We start from the raw sequence: 26122 nt of genomic DNA on the forward strand, positions 1-26122 counted from the left end.
ATGCAGTGATCCTAGGAAACAAAACAACAACAACAACAACAACAACAACGAAAAAAAAACAAAAAAACAAAACACATTTTGCTGAACTTGCATTGTAATTGCATTTATTTCTCCAATAGTTATTCACATTCATAGCAGTTTCACTACAGGAAAGAAACTATTTCATCTCTACAGTCATGAAAGAAAGAAATCACAATAAAGTGAAAAAAATCAAGGACAACAAGGTAAAGCACGTCATTGAATTAAAAGAAAAGTGAAACATTCTTTCAATAAACGGAATTCAAATTCTGCGTTGCAAGGGACCTTAAAACAAGAATTAAATAATCTGTGGGAAACAAATTTGGCTTTTCCCACATTGACAGGCAAAACATTTTGGGTTTTCATTTTCTGCAAATGAAAGGATAACACTTTAAAAAAAGATTTATACATCAAGGTAAGTAACACTTAATTAAAATGAATGTCTTTTAAAGAAAACACATGATTCTCACATGCTGATTTGTCACTTTCAAAACACTAACTTTTCGAGAAAAAATGAAAGGAAAAATGAGCATATACTTTAGAGGATACAGTACACAATAATCCTTTGTTAATAACACTTTCACTGCTAGGTTTAAGGAGAGATCAACTGGCCTTACTTTGGGTACAGAAAAGTGCAGAATATGGGGAGGGGGAGGGGGGTAATTTTACAAAGATGTTTATTTCCACATATTTCTCTTAAGCTCATACTGATGTTGCAGGGCTGTCAGCTGTAGTAAAAAACAAAACAAAAAAAACATTGGTGTTGATGTGGAGGAGTCACATCAGCCCACTAGTCATGCATGATAAATATACAAACTTTACAGCTATCCGTTTTGAATGAAACCCACTTCGTAATCATGAGCACAGTGCATTAGCAGCAAAGTCTTCAAATCAACAATCACAAGAAACAACAGCAAAAAGAATTCAGCAAGAAAACTTCTAATCAAAGAAAAGTGCTAACCTATTCAGAGGACCAAGGGAAACCACAGGACTCACTGTGGAGACCTCTGACAGCTCTCTCTGGTCCCTTTTATATGCGCACACAAAGCTTTGAACAACGGGCCGTTGACAGACTAAGGTAAACTGATGCGCCTGCTGGCCTGCCATCTGTGGGGGAACAGGGTGGTAGCTAACAGCTTCCCCTCTGTGTCATATTTCACCTTGTAATCTAATTCAAGCTACAATATCACCCAATAATAACCTTCGTCCTCAATGAAAAAGCTAAAAGCAATCCTGCACCAGTGGTGGTGGTGGTGGTGGTGGTGGGGGGGGGGGGGGGGGGGGGGGGAGATTTCTGTCACCTGTGAAACAACAACAGCTGGTTTGACACATGAGAAACCTCTAATGTTGACAAGTTCCACTCAGTCAAATGAGTTCAGTTTTGAATTATAATTTAAGCTTGGTTTCTGGAGCCCAAATCAAATAAAAGCAGATACTTTAGAGAAGAAACAGTTTGGCCAAGAAGAAATATTTCAAAAATAAATGCTCTGTACTGTAGGAACAACAGTCAGGAGGCTTTGTGTAGCAAAGGACAAAGAAGGAGGTGCCCACAGAAATTGCCCACATAGTAAGGATGAGTAAGACTGCTTGACTAAGTCCCTGCATGGTTTACTTGAGGCCATGTACTAGAGTCTGTGTTGGCTAGCATCTCTACTTGCACTCCACTTTCTTTTAAGACTGCTATCAAGCTTCGGTGGACGGCTTTTAGCACAAAGGCGGCCGATATTAATTGTTGACAGAACGTGCTCCATCGGTGATGAAAACAGGGAGAGAACTGCAGAGTCAGAGTCTGCAGTGCTGGGAGGACAAATTAAAACACGCAACAGAAGACAAGTGGTCACACGACCAGACTGATGGAACATTTCTGACTGACAAAGCAGAAACATTGTGCTGACAAGCATAGTGACAGGCTGAAAGAATATTGAGGAACTTTCTGGCAAAGCAGTAGTCAAGAATAGCCACTTGTGCCAAGTGTCTTTCTTGGTCAAAGCAAAACTGCGATACTGATATTGATAAAAACCTTGATGACAGTCAACACCATTGTCTGCCTGCAGATCTGTCATGGTGGCTAAGGTGATGCCTAAACACCTTTTGAAGTGTTTGAATGTGTGTGGGGTTTTTTGTGGTATGTTTTGTTTTTGTGCGCATGTAGCTGCTGACAGCTGTTGGGGTCAATGACCCAGCAGAAGAAACCCATAACATGGGCTTGTATTTTTCCACGGTTGCTTCATAAACAATATATACACAGCATCACATCTGAGAGTTTCATTATTAAACTAGCCTAAAGTTCTTAACTGACAGTAGATCTGCAGTCTGTTACAAAGCTGCAGTTCTGAAGAGGCGATGGGCATGAAGATGGTTTTAAGAGCATTGTTATAATACAATAAAAATACCCAGTAGTGTGTGTACTTCATAGAAACTCTGTTGGTTCACAGCATTTCGGGCCTCGAGTTGGTTCTGATTTGCCACAAGAACACACAGATGTTTAAGCAACAGCTAAGAAAAAAAAAAAAAAGCAGTGTACGCACTCTCACACATATGCAGACGCTCAAAAACACGTGCAAGTGTAGACATCTGAAGAAAAAGTTGCAGTGTAATTCTTAAATATTCAGTAAGACACTTAGTTTTAAAATAAAATAAAAATTGCAGGGGACAAAACAAACGAGAGGTGAGAAGCAGAAATATGTAAGAGATGAAAGACAAAATAGGAGCCAGCCTGTTAGGGATTAGCTGTGGCGGATTTTGCAGGATTAAAGCTGATGAAGTGTCCTGTGAGAGGGAATTATTGGGAATAATGGGATAACTGTTTCCTCACATGACATGCCAGTTCCCTTGTCTTCCCTAGTTTTTTCCCCATTTTGGTTTTTCAGTTTGTTTTGGCTGCCTTAAGGACAAAGCGCACACTTTTGTGCATGTATGCGTGCATTTCATTATAAGCGAGTGAGCCCTTTCCCAGGGCCCTGACAGACACACACAGAGTTGATAAACAAAAAGATTCCATCCTGTAACATAGCCCTTCTTTTCAGTCTTCATAACATTGCTATTAGGCCAAATAAGCGCATGTCAGCTGATCCATTCTAGCAATAAGATCCCCATGAACTTTTTCCAATAACTAACACAGCAGGAGCTGTGGGTGTCAGGTGTGTGTACGTGGTAACATCTGCACCTGCGTTTCTTAAAAAGCTGCTGGTGGGGAAAACAAATTCCTGGTGGACTTAACACCAAAAGGAGAAGCAGGTGCACACTACACAGCAAGTAATAATGTGTGCCGTAGTCTGCTGTGACTATGGTATTTAGTGTGTTCTCTTTGTGACAGCGGGACACTGACAGCAGTGTGAATCTCAGGAGAAAGCTAAACTTCTTCCCCATCCAACATAAATGTTCAGTCATGAAACTTACAGTACACACTGGTTTGTTGACACCCAAATTTCCCTCCCTGAATTTCAGCCTTATTGGTTTACTTTTTATCATTTTTTAAGCTGTGCATCTAGTTATTCGAGGACATCATGGAAGAAAAAATACTTTAAAAAATACGTTGATGATGACTTATGAAAGTGTAGAGGGGCAGGATTGTTATAAATAATATCAAGGGGATGGCAGATAACGAAAACAGGTTTGGACAAGCTTTTAGAATAGCACCCTTAATTAAGGGGAACACAGAGCAACAGAGAATGGAAAAAATATGTATATGTCGGTAGTAAAAAAACCCTCCCTTTTTAACAACAACAAATAACAAACTAAATGTTAAATAGTAATGCTGGACAACATAAAGCATACGTCTGTGCTGGGAGTGTGAGGTGTGTGAAAGGACTGTGTGCCAAGCGAGGTAAAAATCAAATACATCAACGCACACAGACCCCATTGCTCTCCCATACACACTCCTTGAAGGTGCCCAGTGACATGCTTCCATTAGCCAGTTAAAAGTATGTAATACTCTCTACATAGCAGGTTAATATTACTGCACTTATCACCTTTGTAACTAGGTTGAAAGCCATTCTATCTTTAGAGGAGGCAGGTAGGACTGTTGTTGGGTGAGGCAGAAGATAATACTACTGTATCTTCTTGGTTAGAGGACACATGTGAGATTACAACGCTAATGGGGCAGAAGGGTGATGTAAAGGCTGTAGTGGCCCAGCGGTGTTTGAGCACCACACTGAGATGAAGGCTGGGGGCTGGGAACCTGGCAGTGAGATGTGTCCATAATCACATGGTTTGGAGACTGCTGCAACTCATGTTCTCTTCCTGGCCACCTCCACGTCCTGGCACTCAACAGCTGACAGTGCTATGAGCATCTGGGCAGCGTAGTAGGTGGCCATGATGATGGCTCGCGAATGGGGCACAGGGAAGCAGAACTTGTTGACTGCAATGGTGAGGTCAGAGACCATGAAGAGCACGGCACCCAGGCAGGCAGACAACTTGGTCCAGGTCCACAGGTCATTCGCCAGCTGCAAACCTGCGATGGCCCTCCAGCCCATGAAACCAATTAGGGCGATGTAGACGGCCACCAAATAGGTGAAGGGGCCAGAGAGGTAGGGGTACAGCAGGATATAGCACAGAAAGGATACAGCAGTGATCACCAGCCCAGCACGCACGTTAATGGGCTTCATCCCAAAAGCAGAAGAGTAGAGTATATGGGTAATGGCAAACATCAGAAGGCCTGTAGAATATTAAATAATACATGAAATCATAATAATTAGGTTTTAATACAAGTTGCTTCCATTGAGTTTTATTTAGTCTTTCTAATGGTTCTGATTAATGTTTTCAACGGGCTCAAAAGGCCAAGAAGCCAGGGGGAGTCAGGTGATAAAACAATTCCTGAACCAGGGGTTATGTCTGTTAATATTTGATGGCTGTTTACAGAGATGTTTTTAAATGGACACACCTAGACATTTATTGTTATATGGTTGAATTACATCTGATGAGATAATTGTTAAAATGCAGAGCTTTTCCTCACCATGGACAAAGTAGCCCTGCTCCTGCCAGATGAGAAAGGCATCACCCAGAGCAGAAAAGATTAGACCAGCCAAGATCTTGCGGGCACTGGAGTGAGCACAGAGAAAGGTGAAGCCATGAGCCAGCAAAAACACCCACAGGCAGAAGATGGGCAGGCATTTGATCAAGGCGCTGAACCAAGATGGGCTTGAGGTGGGCAGCCACAGGACAAAGTATACACAGGTTGCTTTGAAGAATGGCACCAATTTAGGGCCTTCACTCTTGACCTGAAAGTAAAATGAATAGTTACATTAATAACTGAAATATAGTTGCAAATACATGTGATGCTCTTATAATCATCGACTTAACCTCTTAAGCCCCAAGCGTACCTGATGTCCTGCCTTTTGCCCCCGTATCTGGGGGCGTTGGGGCTTACGAGGTTAAAATAGATGCATTTTCTGTTTGAGCTGCATAGTGTTATATTTGTGAATAAAGGAGGGAAAAAAAACAAGTAGTGAGATTTAAAACTGCTGACTTTGTGTGGCCATTAGTTTCTTGCCGTCAGCCATACGTACACGTGTCACTGAAACCAAACTTTGTGGGAAAAGGCTGTCGAAGGAAATGAGAACGCTCCCAAACTGTGACTCCTAGTAACCTTTAAATTTCTCCTTTTTGCAACTAATTTTATTATTTTGTTTTTCTTTCTCGTCTGGTTTACCTTCTTCCTCGTATATGAAGTTACTGAGAACTGTGAAGTGTAATCATCACTCAAGTTCCTCTTTCCAACTGTGTTACCAGTCATATTTATTTTTGTCCAAATAGATGAGGCACACAACACGCATACAAATCCAGAGTATGAAAAAGTTTCACAAAACCCCTGGAATGATGAGCCACCGGTGATTCTGAGAATCACTTTTGAGGCAGGCCTGTGGGATCAAAAGGCAAAAGAAAAAAGAAAGTGGGTGAGGTGGAAGGGAAAGGCACTGAGTGTGGGTTCACTAGAGGTGAGATCGCTGGACGAGAGAAGAGTATATGAATAAGGCGGGAAGAAGAGGAGGAACAATGGGTCATAGTGCAGCAAGGAAAAGTTTCAAAAGACTGGGCAAGAACTGCTGGTTTGATGTCCCAAAGGGCTATTTTACAGCGTGTTTTTTTGCATCCTACCCTGATATATTCAGTGGTAAGCAAAATGATGTAAAAAAACCAAAAAAAAAAAACCCCAAAAAAAAGCCCTGGCATGGTTGCAAAGTTCAAAAGAGAAAAAAAAGGAAAGAAAGGGCAACTAGGACAAAGAGAAAGGAAAATAAGAAGAAGCACAAATAAAGAAGCCTTAGGGGGAAAAAAAAAACAAAAAAAAACAAAAACAGTGAATGAGCTGGTGTACCACCATTCAGATGACAGCTGGATGTAGTAGCAGAGGAGGAGTAGGATAGAGACTGAAGGATCTTACAGTTTATTTCTGTGAAGGAAGGTAGAAAGGAACAGACCAGAAATGCACAATTCTTCAAAAAAGTAACAGATCAAATGACAGTACAGGATCAACTGAAGTGTTCAGTTTATTTTAATTCAATTTTAGTTGTATACTGCCAATTTGCAACAACAGTAGAATGAATGAGACTTATATAGCAAGGTAAACCCCTACAATATTAACTGGAAAACCCTAATGATCAGACGATTCTCTGTGCTGAAGCACGCGGAAACATGGAGAAGGAAGAAGGGGGTGAGGTTTAAGTGACCGAGTTTAGGTGACACCAAACCTACTCTAGAGTACCTGATAGACTACCAGCAGGAAAACAACAGGGATCTGACGCACAAGTTCATACAGTCATGACCATATTGAGCTAAAAGTAGGACAGCAAAATAACTATTGCCTGGGTTCTCCAGTATTAAAAGCAGGATGCTGAGAAGATCATTTGCATGTTCCCTGAAAGCATGCCAGACTAGGAAGGCACTTTGACCATTTTTCTAAATGTAATCAACAGTCTGCTTCAGGGAGGATGCAACAAACACATTACTTCCAAGGGCTTGTGTGGTGCAAGGACATCCATTGAGAACGAGACAATAGAGGAAAAAGGCAGTAATGTATCTGTCTAAATTTCCTGAATTATATGGTCTCCAGGAAAGCCCTTGCTTGGAAACAGGTTTCCATCAGGTAGATATGCCAGGAGTGTGTTTTAGCACTCAGTTAGCTATATGTTTATCCACTGCTTACATGTGTTATATGATCCTCCCAGGAGCTCTGCAGACCTACTAAAGCTTCATACACAACATTATTTGATATTGTTCCATAGTCACAATATAAGTTTTAGCTAATTATATATATATATCCTTAAGATGTGATTGCAGAGTGTATGAAGATACCTAGCACACGCACACAGAGCTTCTGGATACCTAGTGGTCTGCGTGCCAAGATTGGACATTTACTTTTAAACTCACCTCTTAAGCCGCTTCAGCATATGGATTACAATACTAAAATTACCCCTGATTATTACTTCAAATTCTTGCGTTATAAAGTACTTTTAGTTAGATGTATCCTGTAAAAATAAAAGTTGTTTCAGTCATTTTTCTTTGAATATTTAGGTTTCCTACCAAAATGGCAAAAAGAGAAGTAACAATACTTGCTCTGCCACTTTTTCACTCTGACAAGATTAAGATAAATTTCAGCAGTTTTGTTTTCTGCTTTCACAATACATTTAAGATTAATATCAGTCTCCTCTAGGTACAAGTGTAATGCTGTTTTCCACTGCCATCAAACCAGGGCTAGGTATATAATGGGAACTAATGCACTCCTTTCCATTATCCACTTTGCTGTACTTGTACAGTGAACCTATCTATCACATTAAGGCCACATAGGTGGCGAGGCAAGGAGACGGCCCTGGCAACACTCCCAGACTAACCGATATGAAAATTCTACTTAAAAAGCCAGGGTTGTCTTACTTTAGGACAGAGCACAAGAAAACACCACATGCCATATCTGTTACACTCCTGGGACTCAAGGATGACTTTAGGTATTCTCATTACACATTTAGCAGTTAGTTCTTATTAAATAAGGTCCAGTGAAAACAGTTTACTATGCTCAATAAGGCAGTGTCAGTTTGATTTCCATCTACAGACAAGACTAATGATTGGTTTGGCACTTAAGAAAGGAAAGGAAGTTGGGAGGAAGTCAGTGACTCCTATAACCTTTAGTCTGTTCTATGCTGGGTTTGAGATACTTTTCAGTTTCATTTTTTATTCTTTGCCATCCAATCATGGCATGTACACACTAAACAAAATCCTTTAAGAAGGAGAAAGGCATAACTAAAATAGGATTTGAAACATTTATAACATAATCCTTTAAGTCTTCTAATACAATTAGGCTTCAATTTTGTTACAGTGTTCTATAAAAGAAGTTTCATTTTGCAGACTTGGATATGAATCCAGATTATGATAGTATCAGGAGTTCAAGTATTAATTTCTGTCATATCCTAAACAATTGCTGCTGTAATATTTCCCCACCCCCATTAAAATGTGATTGCACAAATTTTTCCATCAGGAAAGCATAATTGCTTGTGGGAATCCATAAACTGCTTTATACCAGTTTTAATGGGTTTCTTGCTCAGATGATCAGCATTGTTCTCCTGTTCAGTTTCTTGTACTTGACTGAAATTGGTGGAGTTATGTAGCACACTATCATCTCAACTGTAAACCAGTCCACTCTTATTCGTGGAGGCGTCAGTTTGTCTGTGGGAGCACTGAAGACAGGGACATTAGCGATGGCTGTTAGTCCTGTAATAGCCGGCTGTCGCCAGAAAAAAAAAAAAAAGGAGAACATAATACCTCACTTAAGAAGCAAAGAAAATGAATCATTTCGTCATCATTTATCTGTCTAAATGATCACATTATAAATAAAGGATGTTTGCAAAAGTGCAGGACCATATAAAGCTGAACAGCTACACACACCTGCTCCTGTCCTCTGTTAAACAATAATACTGTTAATGATTGACTATATTTGCATGATTAGTCAATACACATCGACTGACCTTTAAAAGGCACCTCGTATCCTAAACCAAAGAAAAGACAATTTGTTCTTTCTTTTTTGTGTCCTTTTGAAGTACAGAAATATGGCGCCTCTAAAGTCTGCACAGCTGGCATGTGAGTCTTATGACAATGTTATTTCTACGAAGCATCACACAACTCTGTTTTTTCCATCTTTGAGCTGCTTTAGCTCAACAAAGATGACTTGAAGACATTTGGGGATGCAGACTAGAAAGGAATACAACCTTACTGCTGCACTGTATGACGTCTTGAGTTCCTGACGTAAGAGTAAAAACTTCAGTTTCTGATAAAAAAAAAAAACAACAAAACAAAATCCCCCCCACTGTGGGCACTGGATGTGCTGATGCCTCTACAGATGATCAATATAGCCAAAAATAAGCAAATCAAGTTAAGGCAAGCAACGTGAGTCAAAGTCTTTGGGCAGTACAGATTGGTTTCAGACTGCATGTGCTCTGCCTGTTTGAATGGTTCCTTGACATATCTAGATTTAAAAATGTTCATAGAGTCCCTTATAAGGACAACATTCTGCTCACTGTTGTAAAACTGAGTGTAGTACTGTGTTTAAAAAAAAAAAAACATACCAAAAAAAAATCAAGCAGGAACTGTTGAACTGCATCTAAGTAAAACTGAATAATAGCAGCCTCCAGTGGGACAATAATCACGTTTACTTCTGAACAGGTACTGGCAATTATCAGACACTAACACACCAATATATTATAATTTTTCAGCATCAGAAAAACAACCCTGAATAAAAGCATACATCTTTTTCTCAGCAATGTTGGGACCCTAATAGAAATAAAGGAAAACCAGGACCTGCACAGTATCTTCATCACTAAGGAAACTAGTCTGTATGGCAGGCATTCCTCCACACAGGCTTACACACCCGGGTTTTCTACAGGCCAACTTACAATGAACCGTCCTTCATGGCCCCAGCAAAGGGGGTAAAATTTCATAGCAGCTCTGCTAGAGCAAGATGATGCTCCACCTGCTTAAATTATTCATGTAGTTATCAGCTTTTTGTCAAAATGGACGATTTCCAGGTGAGGTCCATTATTGAGCCAATAGATACGCCAAACAATAAACTCTATATAAAGCACAGCTACAACAAGGGAGATGAAAAGAAAGCCAGAATCGACCACAGCTCAGCGCATGCGTTACTGGAGGGTAAGGAACGGGAAAAAAAACACAAAAAAGGTCGTGGCATGACAGCTTTTTCTTTTTTGTCAGGGATAGCCTTTCGAAATTTGTGTATGTTCAATACCGAGAAGGAACAAGCGAGCAGCGTCGCTGCTGTGCCAAAAAAGGGAAACGGCTAGACGGAAACAAGAAAGTTTCTGCCTTGTGTCTGCACAAACACATACAGAGGGACACTATTTAATGACGAGAAAATGAGATAGCTGCGTGAGTTACCGCGAGCACCTGAGCGAACGGTTTTTCATTTAGCAGACGCGCTTATTTACTGGCAATTAAATAATGAACCAGAGAGCATGCGCTGGCCTTCCGAGATAAAGTATGACAAGATATGAATAACAACGAAAATGCCCCAGTAAATGCTTGAATAGCAGCTCGAGGCAGTCGACAATGCACACATTAAGGATGTTATCTTCGGAAGTCTCGTTATTGTATCACTAGCTTAACTAGCCGCTGTTTATTCCTGAATGTTTTAAATGGCCATTTGAAACTGGTACTTACCACTGTTACTGGAGAAACCATTTCTCCCTCGGTGCTGCCCGTGCCGCTTAAAAAGGATACACTGATTCGTTTGAGTCTTCTTGTTTATGTTTTACTGAGGAAGGCGAGATGCCGATTGTTTTTGTCCTCGATCCTGTGGGCGGTCCGACATCAGAGAGGCAGTGACAGGCCTTTCAGTGTTGACCAATAGGTGCAGAGACTGGTCTTAGAGGGCGGGATTAGGCGTCAGGCGACGCCCTGATAGGAGGAGTCGGGGTTCCTTTTACATACCGGAGCAGATGGCCTTTATTTACATTCTACGGAAATGGAGCTTGATTTGTCGAGCTTGGTTTTTGATTGCACATTGACAGTTCAGCGTTAATTGATCATATTGAGCGTTAGAGATGAGAAAACATTACTGCTGTATGGATGATGAATTGAAAGCTATTAAGCTATTAATAACCACTTTTCTGCCGGAGCATTTTCAACTCTGACACCTTACGCTCCTCTTTTTTTTTTTGTTTTAATTCAATTAAATTCAGTTTTATTTAGTGCCAAATCACAGAAACCGCTGCTTCGATTTGCTTTAAGGTCATTGTCTCCAAACCATACGCCATGACAGGCCTCACTACTTTCTTGTCAACCTTCACTGTTGCTGCTGTCCTACTGTCACAAACCACTCCTGTCACTCCTCCCCACCTGCTCCAACCTGTGTGCGCTCCCTTCTTCAACTTTCTTGTGCACTGTCAATTGCTTTTTATGGCTGACCCCAGGTATTTAAACTAGTCCACCTTCACTACTTCTACCCTCTTGCATTTACTGTAACACCTCTCTTTCTCTAATTCACACATGTATTCTGTTCCAACTTTCATTCTCTTTTCCCTGGAACATACCTCCACCTCTCCAGGATCTTGTCCACCTGCTCTCACTACAGATCACAATCTCACCCACACTTTGAAGTCATCTATCACCCCTACCACCTCACTACAGTCTGGCTTCATACATGTTCTCCACCACCTTCACAGGCATCTCTGCGTCTACTTATGTGATACCAGTTTCTCATTTTCTCTAGCTCCACAAAGCTACAGTGCAGCTTCTGATCTTCTCTACACTTCTCTATCAACACCCTCAAAGCAAACATATTTTATTTATCTATCATTTTTTCTCCGCTTGAAGACATACTGCTACTCACCGATTGTCAACTCCCTTCTTAACCAAGCTTCCACAACTGTTTCCTAGCTAGCTAGCTGTCGTGGCTCATCAGCTTTATGCCTCTGTAGCAGGGGCGATTTTAGCCCATTTTGGGGGGTGCTTCAGCACCCCCAAAATGAATCAAAGCACCCCCAAAGATTTCTTACTTTTTTAAAAGATATTTGCTGTTTGTGGGACACACTACTAAAAATATAAAAAGCATACAGTACTTAATTGAGATGGAACATTTTAACAACAAAAGTATAGATAACCCCTCCCCCCTCCCAAAATGGTTTGTTCCAGCTCGGCTCTCCCCTGCTCTGGCTCTAGCGCCGTTGCTGTGCCAGAGCGATAGTGGCTGCAGCGGAGGGGAGGTGGAAGGCCATGTTTCTTTTTAGCTGAAAAACATTACACCCAGGTAACCTGCAGTGTTGAAAACTTGTTTTCCAATGATGTTTGCTACCCTACAAACCGTCCTCCTCTGTAGTAACATCAGCGATATTTGACTGTCCTGTTGATCTCATTGAAATGTATATAGCCTATTTAAAATCTAAAACTTAACATTGTCTGTAGCCTGCCGTTGTTACCACTGTTGCTACAACTGTTTGAAATGTAATGAGAGAAACTGTTTTTTTTGTCATATGTGTATGTACCGATATTGAACCCTAACTGAAAACCTAACTAGCTAACTGACTAGTTAGTACCTTGGGTAATGTTGGATCAGTGTTTCAATATTTATATCCTTTATTAGATGTACATGTGGTTTGGTTATTTGCCTTTTGGTTGAAAGTACACTGAGAGAGGACTTTTTTATTAGTGATCTTAATAGTATTTTTTTTATCTAATTGAATACAATCTATTTGTGTATGATTGTCAGTCCAAAGAGGGAGAGAGGAAAGAGGGGAGCATGAGGAGAAAGTACAAGGTCAGGAAGAACCAGGTAAGAAAACAGACAGGGAGTACTAACAGGCAAAACAAAAACTGTTAAACTGGCAAAGAAAAAAAAACCCAATTAATTTTACTCATACAATCTGGAAGTTGTGTTCTCTCTAGATTAAAGCTGCTATACAGAATCTGCAAAACAAACTGGGTTGTCAGCCCTGGCACTGCATTACCATATTGAGCTTCAGTCAGAGGAAGTCACGGTTGCCAAAGACTTTTTGAAGCTCAAGAGTGAGGCTGGTGCCATTCCAGATATGTTAACATTGTACAATCTTCTGGATAATCAGATCTTCCCCACACTGAAAACTGTTATTCAGGTTGCCCTAACAAACCCAGTTAGCAGCTGTGGTTGTGAGAGGTCTTTTAGTGTCTTGAGTCAGCTCCATACCTGGCTGAGAAGGACCATGGGTCAAAGCAGACTCCAGCACCTGGCTGTGATGTCAGTTGAGAAAGAGATGCTTGAGAGACTTGACCACCAAAATGTGATAGACAGATTTGCCAACCTCAAGGTGAGGCGACATAGGTTAAAAGAAAAGAAAAAATCTGCAGAGCCATAGTAGTATCTGCAGTAAAGATCTTTTCATACATTATACCATAGGCCAAGGTGTCTCAATTTTCCTAATTTTTTAATAATATTTTGTACATTTCAAGGACTCTTTTATTTTTGGAGTGTATTTTTTATGTATCTATATTATATTATACATACACTTTAAAAGTGAATCTCTGTCCAAAAAATGCACTCAGTTTACTTTTTACTCACTATGAGCATCATTTTCATCATCAGTTTTTTTTTAAATTCCAATCCATTCTTCTTTAGCAGCATTTAAATAACCTTTATCAGATTTGATGGTTTTGTTACAGACTTGTCAAAAAAGTGTTTTGCTTTTCTTTCACAAATGTGGGGATTAAATTGTGTTAAAATGTACAAAACAGTGATGTCATGTTTTGTGACGAGGACCCAGGCACAGAGAGACTTGATGAATTTAAGAATCTTATGATTTAATAACGAAATTTGCAGACTTGCACAGAGAGGGTAAAATTATGATGACTGATAATGGAGATGAAGACAACAGACGATGAGGACAGGGAGGAACAGGGGTTTAAATGCACCAAGGAGACAGTCAGAGGGAATTTGGGACAACTGGAGACATTTAGGGATGCAGGGACTAAAAGAGACAAGGAAGAAGTCTCATCGTGATGAGTAAAGTTTACCTTGCCTGGATGGGCAGCTCTCTGGGTGCTCAGCACCCCCAAAGCTCTGATCCTTGAATCGCCCCTGCTCTGTAGTAACGACACCTCTGTACGTACGTCACACTCTTGTTTTTGAAAAACAGTACCAATACACTTCTTCTCCATAGGCATCCACTCACTCTCCAAGATTGTTGTATTATCTTTTGTAAGCCTGTCCTCTTTTATTACATGATTTTTATTGTAAATATTTCCAACACTGGAAACAAGTTGTAGCATTCTCTGTGTTCTTTTTTGACCCAGACATAAACGTTATTTATTTATTTGACGAGGAAAGAAAAGACACGTGGAAACAGCTCTGTTGATACCTCGCATCAAATTTCTAGTGTTCTAGATTTCCACAGTAGTGGCGACACCATGTGGTCTGCAGCTGTCAAAACGTGTTCTGGACGGACATTGCGTAAGGAAACTATGGGGCCGAAAACGGAAGTGCTCCTCATACATGTATCCGGCAAGTGTATGGAGGAACTTCTGGAAGTCCCGTTATACGAACAGACAGTCGGTTCCTTTATCCACGATCAAGATGGATCACCGCTTCTCAAACAACGAGTTTCTATAAGACTGCATCTTATAGTGTATATAAGATGCAGTCTATGGGTTAGGAGGACCATGTGACATTTTCAGAGTCATCGTCCTGTCTTCAGCGGACACGCGTCAACAAAAATAAATATTTGTATTTGGAAGTTAATTTGTTGGGTTATTATTTTGTTCGTGAAAATGAATCAAAAACTCGCTCACATATAAAATATTACACGAATACACTTCGGACTAAAACGTTTTCTGACTCGTACTCCCACAAAGCCGGATATACGCACAAGTGAGTCATCTTACTTCCGTTAGTAGCTCTTCGGACCTTTAATTTTCGTTCTACCCAGCTGCTAGTCTCTACTAACACCCGGCGTCGGTTGTGCTCGATTTATTTATTTTTTTGTTATTTGGAGGTTTTTGTCCATCTGTAGGTGCTGAATACGCAAATTTGGATGGGGTTTCCCTTAGTTTGGTGCGTTATCAGCGCAGAGCGGAAGTTCGCCTTTCGAGCTTTTTGGTTAGCTGACGTTAACGTTGCCAAACGTTAGATTAGCTAACTTTGCTAACGCGTGCTATTGTGAAGAAAGTAGGATTAACTACTCTGTTTGCAAATGTCCTACAGTAGACTGTTACTGATACAGTCGTTTGTTACAGCTGTCTGGCTAAGTAAAGTTTGGAAACGCCTGAAAGCTAAACAGTCATTCAGCACTCCTACTTGAGTCTTCAAACAGCCAGCCTACATCGCCGACCGAAATGATGGATTTTGATAACATATTGAACATCGCCTCACAAAACCAGGGCCTCAGCAGTGTACAGGTGAGTAGAAGGCTCTCACTGGCAGACGTTTTACTCAGGCCACTGAGAAAACTTAACATCTGTGGGTATGTGTGTGAAAAAACAGATCAGGGAGGGTCTGTTAATGTAGCCAACTTTCATTGTCGTCATACTGTATAGACGTGTACAAACATGCTACATTTTATTGTGACATTAGATTACCATTTTTGCTATATCATTATGGGGAGGACTGTAAATGTTAAACAAGAGTGTACACTTTCCCCATAAACTACAACTTGTATTGTATGTGTTCTTCTCTTTGAGCAGAAGAGATACAGTTTACAAGCTGGACCCCCGAAAAAGGACCCAAAGTCAAAGGGTGTAAATCCTGCTGCTGTGCAGGCACTTCTGAAGAAGCAAGTCACTGAAAACAAAAAGAAAGGTATTAATGATTTAATAACTGTTAAGTTTCTAATGCAGAATATTGGGATTTATTAGTTATGGACTGTTGTATACAGATTGTTCTTCATTCATTTTGTGTGTGTGTGTGTGTGTGTGTGTGTGTGTGTGTGTGTTTTTTCCTAGAATGGGAAATGAAGAAACAGAAAGAGGAGCTATTAGCCAAGAGGGTTGAGTTAAAGTCAGACCGTAAAGCGCGTGCCATGGCCTCCCGAACTAAGGATAACTTCAGAGGCTACAATGGTGTCCCAGTGGTAGAGGTTCCCAAAAAGAGGAGATCAAAACATGATATGCAGGAAGATGACTTGAATGGGGGAAGTTTTAGGAATAATACAGTTGACCCAGAGGATGATGAGGACAACTACGAGTATGAACAGACAGATTCAGAGCCAGAGTCCGAGCCCGAGCCACTGAGGCCTGGGAGAATAGCGGGAAATAGTAGCAGTAGTAGTGGCAAAACCTCTTCTAAAAAAAACAATGGGCCGCCCAAGCCCCCTGCACCTTCCATGAACTTTGCTGACTTGCTCAAATTGGCAGAAAAGAAACAGTTTGAACCAGTTGATCTAAAACCCAAAGTAGTGAAAAAGGAGGAAAGGCTGCGCACAGCAGATGAGATAAAGGAACTGGAGATTGAGCGCAAGGCTAAGAAACAAGACAAAGACAAAAACTCAAAGGCAGACAGAGGAAGAGATGGGAAGTCTCAGTCTGGTTATAGTTCAAGTCAAAAAAACACTTTTGAGAGGGAACAGAAGAACAGCAGACCACAAAAGATCTGCTTAGAAAAACAAAGTGTGCCCAGTGGGTCAATAAAGAAGTCACAACCAACAGTATTTAATGATACAGGCCTCTCTTTTTCCAAACTCTCTGGTAGTGATAGAGAAAGAACCAAGCTGTCTTGCAGTGATAAAGAAAAATCCAAGACAAGCTTGTCTAATTCATCAGGTGTCATAAACAGTAAAGTACCTTCAAAAGCCATGTCATCTCAGGTTTTAGCCAAACAAGGGGCCCCAAAGCCCTCGTCTAGCCACAAATCCAGCACCTTAAGTGACCTTAGCTTCAGAAGAGAAAGCTCGTCATTACTTCAAGGAAAAGTTTCAGGTATTCCTGGGAACAGGCCCTCTTGTACAGCTGGCACAGGCCAGAAGTCCAAACAGGTGAGTTCTCAACAGATTAAGCCTAGTCAGGGTAGCTCCTCAAAGCAGGGACCCACAAATGGAGACCCCAAGTTCGGAAGGGGAGAACCACCACGGTCTGGAATGAATTCTGCAGCAAAATCAGGTGGAAATTCAGTGATGAGACCTTCTTTGAGTGGCCCCCCTAAGGCTGGGAGCCAGCCTCAGTCAAAAACTGGAGGAACATCTGGTAGTGTGCCAAAGGCCAGGCCTGGTGGTAGTGGCCTTCAAGGTCATCCTGGAAGTATTGTATCCCGACCTCAAGGAAGTGGACCAGGTCGGCCTGGCAGTGGAGGACTTGTACCAGGAAGACCAACTAGCAGTAGTGGATTAGGACCTGGAAGACCAAAGTGCACTGTAGTGTCAGAGACCATCTCATCCAAGAATGTTGGTGGACCCAGGCCAGGCATGCCACCTCGGCCGGGGATGCAAGGCATGCCACCTCGGCCGGGGATGCAAGGCATGCCACCTCGGCCGGGGATGCAAGGCATGCCACCTCGGCCGGGGATGCAAGGCATGCCACCTCGGCCGGGGATGCAAGGCATGCCACCTCGGCCGGGGATGCAAGGCATGCCACCTCGGCCGGGGATGCCACCTCGGCCGGGGATGCCACCTCGGCCGGGGATGCCACAGAGACCTATGATGAACAGGCCACCAGGTAACAATCAGAGTGAAAATAATGATATGAAATTAAGTTAAGTTTATCATGGGTTCAGTTACGGACACTGTTTAGTGTTTTAGTCACGAGGATATTTAGTAGTGTTACAAATAGCCTGACGAACATAATCCAGAAACACTAAGCACCATACAAAGAACTTCTCTCTACATTTTAAATAACATTCAACATTTGAACTCTTATTGCAATGGTTACCTGTAACAAAACAAGCAAAAAGTATTTGTAGGTCAAATGTATAGGTCATATAAATGGTGAGTATTTCATATTATAGTGTAATATATGTATGTATATGTATATATATATATATATATATATATATAAAAAAAAAAAAAAAAAAACACCCAGCACGCCCCTGCGGGCGGTTTATCCTTCAAGCTCGGGTCCTCTACCAGAGGCCTGGGAGCTTGAGGGTCCTGCGCAGTATCTTAGCTGTTCCCAGGACTGCGCTCTTCTGGACAGAGATCTCCGATGTTTTTCCCGGGATCTGCTGGAGCCACTCGCCTAGCTTGGGAGTCACCGCACCTAGTGCTCCGATTACCACGGGGACCACCGTTACCTTCACCCTCCACATCCTCTCGAGCTCTTCTCTGAGCCCTTGGTATTTCTCCAGCTTCTCGTGTTCCTTCTTCCTGATATTGCTGTCATTCGGAACCGCTACATCGATCACTACGGCCGTCTTCTTCTGTTTGTCTACCACCACTATGTCCGGTTGGTTAGCCACCACCATTTTGTCCGTCTGTATCTGGAAGTCCCACAGGATCTTAGCTCGGTCATTCTCCACCACCCTTGGGGGCATCTCCCATTTTGACCTCGGGACTTCCAGGTTATACTCGGCACAGATGTTCCTGTACACTATGCCGGCCACTTGGTTATGGCGTTCCATGTATGCCTTTCCTGCTAGCATCTTGCACCCTGCTGTTATGTGCTGGATTGTCTCTGGGGCATCTTTACACAGCCTGCACCTGGGGTCTTGCCTGGTGTGATAGACCCCAGCCTCTATGGATCTTGTGCTCAGAGCTTGTTCTTGTGCTGCCATGATTAGTGCCTCTGTGCTGTCTTTCAGTCCAGCTTTGTCCAGCCACTGGTAGGATTTCTGGATATCAGCCACCTCCTCTATCTGCCGGTGGTACATACCGTGCAGGGGCCTGTCCTTCCATGATGGTTCCTCGTCTCCCTCCTCTTTCTTGGGTTTCTGCTGCCTGAGGTATTCACTGAGCACTCGGTCAGTTGGGGCCATCTTCCTAATGTATTCTTGGATGTTCGTTGTCTCATCCTGGACTGTGGTGCTGACACTCACCAGTCCCCGGCCCCCTTCCTTCCGCTTAGCGTACAGCCTCAGGGTGCTGGATTTGGGGTGAAACCCTCCATGCATGGTAAGGAGCTTTCTTGTCTTTATGTCAGTGGCTTCTATCTCCTCCTTTGGCCAGCTTATTACCCCAGCAGGGTACCTGATCACGGGCAGGGCGTACGTGTTGATGGCCCGGATCTTGTTCTTACCATTCAGCTGACTCCTCAGGACTTGCCTGACCCTCTGCAGGTACTTGGTGGTTGCAGCTTTTCTAGCGGCCTCTTCATGGTTCCCATTCGCCTGTGGGATCCCCAAGTACTTGTAACTGTCCTCTATGTCTGCAATGTTGCCTTCTGGTAGTTCAATCCCCTCAGTTCTGACTACCTTCCCTCTCTTTGTTACCATCCGACTACACTTCTCCAGTCCGAACGACATTCCAATGTCATTGCTGTATAGCCTGGTAGTGTGGATCAGTGAATCGATGTCTCGTTCACTCTTGGCATACAGCTTGATGTCATCCATGTACAGGAGGTGGCTGACAACTGCTCCGTTCTGTAGTCGGTATCCGTAGCCAGTCTTGTTAATGATCTCACTGAGGGGGTTCAGGCCTATGCAGAACAGCAGTGGGGACAGAGCATCTCCTTGGTAGATCCCGCACTTGATGGTGACTTGTGCTATGGGCTTGGAGTTGGCCTCTAGTGTTGTACGCCACATCCCCATTGAGTTCCTGATGAAGGCTCTTAGGGTCCCATTGATCTTGTACAATTCTAGGCATTCCAGTATCCAGCTGTGGGGCATTGAGATATATTGAGATATATATATATATATATATATATATATATATATATATATATATATATATATATATATATATATATATATGAGAGAGAGAGAAAAAACAACTTCCCGTAACCCACAAGCAACACAATACAAAGGAAATTGTATTATACATTGTGCACACAGTAATAAACCCATCAGCGTAATATTGTGTTGACTGCTGCAAAACAGCTCTTACCCACTGGAGCATGAACATGGGACATCTGGGGGGTGTTACATTGTGTCTGTGTCAGGACACTGACTGTGGATTGTTTGGACCGTGTGGATTGCAGGGTGGGGTCTGTGTGGAAAAGCATCAATTCCAGCAATCCTAAGCGGCATAGGCTAGAATTATTATATCATATTATATTATATTTAAAATTGCTAACATTTGCTAACAGCCTGAAAAAAAACACAACAGTCTGCTACAGGGCAAAGGGTTTGTTTGCCCAACTGAATGAAGTGTCAGCAACACTCACAGCCTTTGTCCTCATTATTGTGTCGCAGAGCTGCGACCTACCTCAGACAAAACATAATTTCAGTGTCTTCTCCCTACTATGTTTATATTGACAAGGGAAAAATTTGATATGCCGCATTTTGAAAGTAATTTCTATATTCATTATCCAGGACCGATGCTGCCACCTATCACATCTGCATACAAGAGGAAATATGAGGATGAGGAAGATGAGTATGACTCAGAAATGGATGATTTTATTGATGATGGAGGTGAGGTGCAGGAGGAAATTTCTAAGCACATAAAGGAAATCTTTGGCTATGATCGAAGCAGGTAAGGCGTGTCACTACATGGTCTGATGTAAGGAAAAATCCATTTAATTGAACTGAAAATCAAATTCTATATTTGTTTTCAACCTCTGCAGATACAGAGATGAGAGTGACTATGCACTAAAATTCATGGAGAGCAGCTGGAAAGATTTGCAGAAAGAAGAAGCTAGGAGGTAATAAGATTTTTTTTGGGGGGGGGGGACCTCAGTTTCTTTTTCTGTCTGTGTGCCATTTGTCCATAGTGGTCTACTCCTTTAAAAAAAAATACAAAATAATGTTTTGTTCTGTATTTCTGTGATTTGCCACTTTAGCTTGAGAATGGCTGTGCAGGAGGATCTGGAGGAGGAAAGAAGGGAGGAAGAAGAGCTGAAAAGAAAAAACGTCAAGAGGAAAAAAATGAACTGAGGCCTCATTGTCGTTGAGAGGAATAAAATAAGATCATTTTCTTCATTTTGCTGAGAGATGCGACAAAGGGATATACAAAACCCAGTGACTGTCCACTTTGGGTGCTTTGTCATTGCTTCTCTCCCTGAGATTAGATAAAACCTAGCAGCATCTCAAGAAAACTGGAGAGGAAGAATTTTAGTAAAAAAAGGCTTAAAAAAGACAATATGCACAAATTATTCAGGCACTAGGATTAAAGTTCTCACATTGTCCTTTCTTATTTATTTTACCTGCTGAGTGCAGGGATACCTACAGTCCCATCTGTTTAAAAAAACAAACAAAAAAGATTGGCATCAACAACTACAGTAATGGAAAAGTGTGATTGATTTCTTTCTTTCTTCTTTCTTTTTCCTCTTTTTAAAAAAACAAACAAACAAAACAAAACGCTAACATGAAATGTTATATAAATGATGACATGCTATTTTTGAGGCGAAGTTGTTGCATATTTTTCCAGACTTTTATTGTAAACTCAGTAAAATGTAGACGACATTACCATTTGATACTTTGTTTTATCTTTGCAAGGATCTGACTGACAATAATGCATTAAGGCTTTTGTTTAGTTTTATGTCTGCATTTTCAGAGTATGACAATCTAAAGCTTTTTTTGGACTGCAAATGCAATGCAGCAGGTAGTCAATGTTTTGCTTTGTATTTCTGTGGAAGAGAGAGCAAAAACGATTTCCTTCCCTAAATTGTGTCGAGTATTTTTGTTTATTTTATTTAAAGAAACTGGCATGGTCAGTATGTAAGGTTGTGCTCATACAGTGTGGTAATGGCGTTACATATGTTTTTGTACCTGCCACTTTGCCGTAGTTGATGTCACAAGTGGGCGGGATCCGTCGCCCTGTGTCGCCAGACTACTCCTTAAAGTTTGCGGAAGTTTGTTTTTTAGAGTTCAAGTGGAAGCAAAGTCTCAGTCTGGTGGAAATCAAAAGAAACGAGGATTATTTTTTATTTTCTTTCGGGGAGTCGTGCTTTAATAGATGGACCTCACGTCAGAGAAAATCCAGCGGATTCTTTCGAAGGTTAGTGATTTATTACGAGCTGCTTCGAAAGATCCTCTTAAGTTAAAACTCAAAACGTAATTGCCGGGTAGTATAGCAGGCTAGGTTAGCTGCTGTCTCCCTTCACTAACTAGCCGAACCAGCTCTGTTACTGAAGTCTGAGAGAAACCTGGATGGCAATGAGACGGGAAAAAAGAACAGAATGGTAACTTATTTAAAATAGTAATGAGACAGGAAGGGCAATTAAAAAGTGCTAAACTGAGCTGCTTTCTACTCGTGTCTAACTTTGCGTGGACTGCAGTATTATTGTGCTTCACTTATTGTTGTTTGTGCCAATGAGCATTTCCATTGTAGGTGTGGAATACAGCAATACGCAATGACCTGTTGGACCCTTCAAGAAAATGTCAATATAAAAGTAATTGTTGGGTGTTTTGTTGTCAGAATAAATGTACGATGACAAATGTTCTTACAGCCACAAATAAATTAATTAATGTAAATAAAAGATTACTGTAATGACCCAAATCTGTAGAGAACTGATGTGGTACAATATACCTCATGTGTGTAATATATAACCCAAATACGAAACAGTTAAGTCTTCCTTCTCTGCCCCCTGATATTAGTACAAATTTCGTGATGTTGCTGTTGAGGAGTTGGAGAAAATCAATCGAATCTATCCTGGGATGACGCTATCCACAGGCACATACAGTAAGTTCTTACATTAAACCCATTTACTGCTGACCTTCGCACACAAGAACATTAAACTTATACTATCTTTACTGATATTTCAGCATTTAGTGACAGCACCCAAAAAGACCTTCTGAAATTAACTGGCACCATCCCGGTCCAATATGAAGGTGTGGCTGACCCAAACTCTTCTCACTTGCCTCCCAATTTTGATAGAAAGAGTTGTATAATTTAATAGCATCACTAATTTGAGCATGAGGTCATAATTTTGTACTGACTGAGGTGTCTCTGTCCAAAGGTCGCTCCTACAACTTCCCCATTCAGCTGTGGCTGTTGGACTCCTTCCCATTCACTCCTCCCATATGCCACTTGAAACCCACTTCTAACATGGTCATCAGAGAGGGCAAGCACGTTGATGCCCATGGACGTATCCACCTACCTGGCCTTCACAACTGGGATCATGTAAGATCTTGTACTGTCTGGTTGAAATTTAAAATTAAAAGCGGACAAGGTGCTGAAATGTTGCTGTTTCGTTTCCTCTGTAACAGCCAAAGTCATCTGTGGTGGGTCTTCTGAATGAGATGGTTACCAAATTTCAGGAAGACCCTCCATTGTCCTCAAAGACCACAACAGACAAGAAAGATCCCCATGAGCTCCTGGCATTTGTCTCCAATTTCCGTATCAGTGATGGTGCAACTCCTAATATATAGTTTTATTATAACTGATGATCACTAATGAGACAAGTAGTTCATAGTGATGGCTTTACTAAATTTCAGGTGGAATCAGCCATCACGATCAACCAATCAACAAAGTCTCAGTTATTGGGGGAGGAGATTTAGGAATGGCATCAGTGATGAGCATTTTATCCAAGGTAATCACCTGATTTTATTGTATTTTTTTTAATAAACTGTTATGTCATACAATTATTATTTCACCAGCTTCAGATGTTAGCAATTCCTATTTTACTATTCAGAAGTGGTTTATCTTGTTATTTGCTTTTCATCCAGTGTAAAGTGGATAAACTGGTTTTCATTGATGTCGCTGAGAGTTCCACCAAGGGTGGCAGTACAGATCTGGAGATTTTCAGTCTGCCAAAGGTTGAAGTATCCAGAGGTACGTCACACTGAGTCACCAGTGATGTCAGTTTGATTAGAAGGGAGAGGACTGGCACTGTGCTTGTGTAGAGAGCATATTTGATGACTCATCAGGAAAGAGGAAAAAGAAAACATTTGAACAAGAATGGGAATGCCACAGTCAATGTTTGCTGAATTAACAATGCCTAAGCTTTGTGTTTTTCTTTTACAAGTTTTGCTGTGACAGGTCTGCAGGAATTAATTACCATTGTCTCTGCTGTGCTAGATATCTCAGCCTCTGCAGGCTCCAGGGTGGTCGTGGTGACTGCAAACGCATGGAGCAGTGAACAGTCGTATGTCACCGTGGTACAGACCAACGTTGACTTGTACAGAGGAATAATTCCCAGTCTGGCACGTCTCAGCCCTAGCGCAGTGATGCTAATTGCATCACAACCAGGTCGGTAACAGCAGCAGACACGCCTTCTACTGACTGCTCGGCTCATTATATAAATAACGTACGGTCACTCACTCTCTCTCTCCAGTGGACATAATGACCCACGTTGCCTGGAGGCAGAGTGGCTTGCCTCCAACACATGTGATTGGAGCAGGGTGTAACCTGGACTCGGAGCGACTCAGTCATGTCATGGATATCAACCTGAACACACACAAACCAGCCTGGGTCATAGGAGAACTTTCAGATAACAAAAGTGAGCCAGAAAGAAAGGACTGACTATTTAAATATTTGTTGTTTTTTTTTTTTTCCTTCAGTGAGTTCCTGACCTGTACACTGACGGTTTTTCCATTTACAGATATGTCTTAACCCATTTATTCACCTCACGTGTTTTTCCCCCAACCATTTCAACCATAAGCAGTAATGCTGCACTACCGGTTCAACTTGTACTTTCTTTCTATTCTAAGGACTTGGAAAAAAACACCAGTCACCCAAACAATTACGTTTCTGTTTTTGTCTCACAGTTGCTGTGATGAGTAACTCTGGGTTGAACTCCAGTGATCACCTGAGATTGCCCAAGGATCCAGCTCTACCAAACCACTGTTAGACAGGTACTGGAATGAATTATTATAACTTTGAACAAAATGTTATAATAACTGTAAAATATTATAAGTGCATTTTTGATCAATTAAGTAAATATTTTTCTTTTTAAAAAATTGTTTATTTTAATTTGTGCCTGCAGAGCCTTTGAGATCATGAAAAATCGAGGCCAGCGGTCATGGTCGGTGGGCCTTTCTATCGCCGACATTACAAATAGTGTCCTGACAGATAAGAGGAAGGTGCACTCTGTCTCCACACTTGCTCAGGTAGCAACACTAAGTGGCTTGTTATTGAAGCAACTAATTCAAATAATGTGAGTGAGTGTGTGTGTGTGTGAGAGAGTGTGAGTGTGTGATGCTTTCAGGGCATTGTAGGAAAGGTCATTGATTATCTTGTTCTAAAAAAAAAGCCTTTTCTGTTTACTTTAGGGTTGGGGTGGCATAGCTGTAGAGGTGTTCCTCAGTCTGCCGTGCATTATGGGAGTAAACGGTTCCACACGCCTAGCTGGAGTGTCACTGGGACAGGAAGAAGACTCCAAACTAAGGAACAGCGTTACCTCCCTTTCCAACCTCATGGCTCAACTTAGGATATGAACGATACGAGCGGTGTGGGCGTAGCTGTGCTACTTACTACCCCGTCCTCAGCGGGTGGACTGTGTCTGTGCTGAGGTTGCATGTGGTTTCTCCTTGCACTAAAGTTTTTAGGTTACAGGCGTTACTTCTATTTTGAATTTATATAAACCTAATCACAGCATTTGTTCATCCATTCTCCTCAGTGTATAGCAAATCAGTCAATACTGTCAATGTACAGACAGCATTTTGTGTTCCCAGTAACCACATCTATGACAAGCCGTTCATTTTGTCTGGGTAAAAATGACAATTTGTCACAACTTGATACATGAATGTACAGAAACTTTCTGCAAAAACATAAAAACTTGTGACGCTCGTAGCCTTTAACTGTTTTGTCAAGAACAACCAAAGTTGAAGACAAGAGTGCGCTTATACCTAAAATGTATGTTTAACCCATTCCAACAGGAGAAAAATCAGGGTGGCTGCAGATAAAATATGAAGTACGAATATTATACGTACTGTAGGATGCTGGCGTTGAATCAGTGGATTATGTTGGAATGTTCTTTCATATTTAATATTAAGGAACTTCTAAAGGTCTAAATTTAAATCTCGTGCCTTAATGTACTTTGTGTAAAGGAATAAATAAAAAAACTAATTTAAGCACCTTGATATTGAGGTATATACACTATATGATACTGTGGGGTGTGCAATAAATATCTGAAAGCAGTTGTGAATTGTTTTTGCAGAAAAGAGAGAAAAAAA

At 41.4% G+C, this 26122-nt stretch overlaps 3 protein-coding genes across 4 annotated transcripts; 2 read left to right on the forward strand and 1 right to left on the reverse strand.

Annotated features, from left to right (window-relative positions):
- Nucleotides 1-101: 101 nt before the first annotated feature.
- On the reverse strand, nt 102-11883 carry tmem86a (transmembrane protein 86A). 2 transcript variants are annotated; one of them, XM_082540463.1, is made up of 4 exons: nt 11852-11883; nt 10681-10976; nt 4973-5237; nt 102-4675 (listed from the first exon to the last, which is right to left on the reverse strand). In XM_082540463.1, exons 2-4 carry the CDS (start codon nt 10699-10701, stop codon nt 4248-4250), a joined length of 714 nt encoding a protein of 237 aa, XP_082396589.1. In that variant the 5' UTR covers nt 10702-10976; nt 11852-11883; the 3' UTR covers nt 102-4247. The 2 variants fall into 2 exon arrangements, with proteins under 2 accessions (XP_082396589.1, XP_082396590.1); XM_082540464.1 differs by having other exon boundaries at nt 10681-10939; nt 11852-11868.
- A 367-nt stretch (nt 11884-12250) lies between these two features.
- spty2d1 (SPT2 chromatin protein domain containing 1) lies at nt 12251-21469 on the forward strand. Its single transcript, XM_082539967.1, has 8 exons — nt 12251-12268; nt 12728-12790; nt 15223-15384; nt 15670-15784; nt 15928-17631; nt 20381-20540; nt 20632-20709; nt 20848-21469. Exons 3-8 carry the CDS (start codon nt 15322-15324, stop codon nt 20939-20941), a joined length of 2214 nt encoding a protein of 737 aa, XP_082396093.1. The 5' UTR covers nt 12251-12268; nt 12728-12790; nt 15223-15321; the 3' UTR covers nt 20942-21469.
- A 326-nt stretch (nt 21470-21795) lies between these two features.
- Nucleotides 21796-26086, forward strand: uevld (UEV and lactate/malate dehyrogenase domains). The gene is given in 13 exon segments (XM_082539995.1): nt 21796-22004; nt 22604-22688; nt 22772-22837; nt 22966-23129; nt 23216-23357; nt 23444-23538; nt 23675-23780; nt 24027-24197; nt 24283-24447; nt 24716-24748; nt 24751-24802; nt 24934-25057; nt 25220-26086. Coding segments are annotated over 13 exon segments (1410 nt in total). The 5' UTR covers nt 21796-21962; the 3' UTR covers nt 25385-26086.
- Nucleotides 26087-26122: the final 36 nt, after the last annotated feature.

The sequence above is a fragment of the Aulonocara stuartgranti genome (assembly GCF_965226115.1).
Source record: "Aulonocara stuartgranti genome assembly, chromosome: 7".
In the NCBI taxonomy this organism is placed as follows: domain Eukaryota; kingdom Metazoa; phylum Chordata; class Actinopteri; order Cichliformes; family Cichlidae; genus Aulonocara; species Aulonocara stuartgranti.

Bases quoted from the DNA above. Each gene is read 5' to 3' on its own strand.
- tmem86a (XM_082540463.1), bottom strand. From the start codon at position 10,701: ATGGTTTCTCCAGTAACAGTG. The intron at 5,238-10,680 runs GTAAGTACCAGT...TTTTACTTTCAG, and splicing joins TGGTTTCTCCAGTAACAGTG to GTCAAGAGTGAAGGCCCTAA. The intron at 4,676-4,972 runs GTGAGGAAAAGC...AATATTCTACAG, and splicing joins GCAGGGCTACTTTGTCCATG to GCCTTCTGATGTTTGCCATT.
- spty2d1 (XM_082539967.1), top strand. From the start codon at position 15,322: ATGATGGATTTTGATAACATATTGAACATCGCCTCACAAAACCAGGGC. The intron at 15,785-15,927 runs GTATTAATGATT...GTTTTTTCCTAG, and splicing joins CACTGAAAACAAAAAGAAAG to AATGGGAAATGAAGAAACAG. The intron at 20,710-20,847 runs GTAATAAGATTT...TTGCCACTTTAG, and splicing joins CAGAAAGAAGAAGCTAGGAG to CTTGAGAATGGCTGTGCAGG.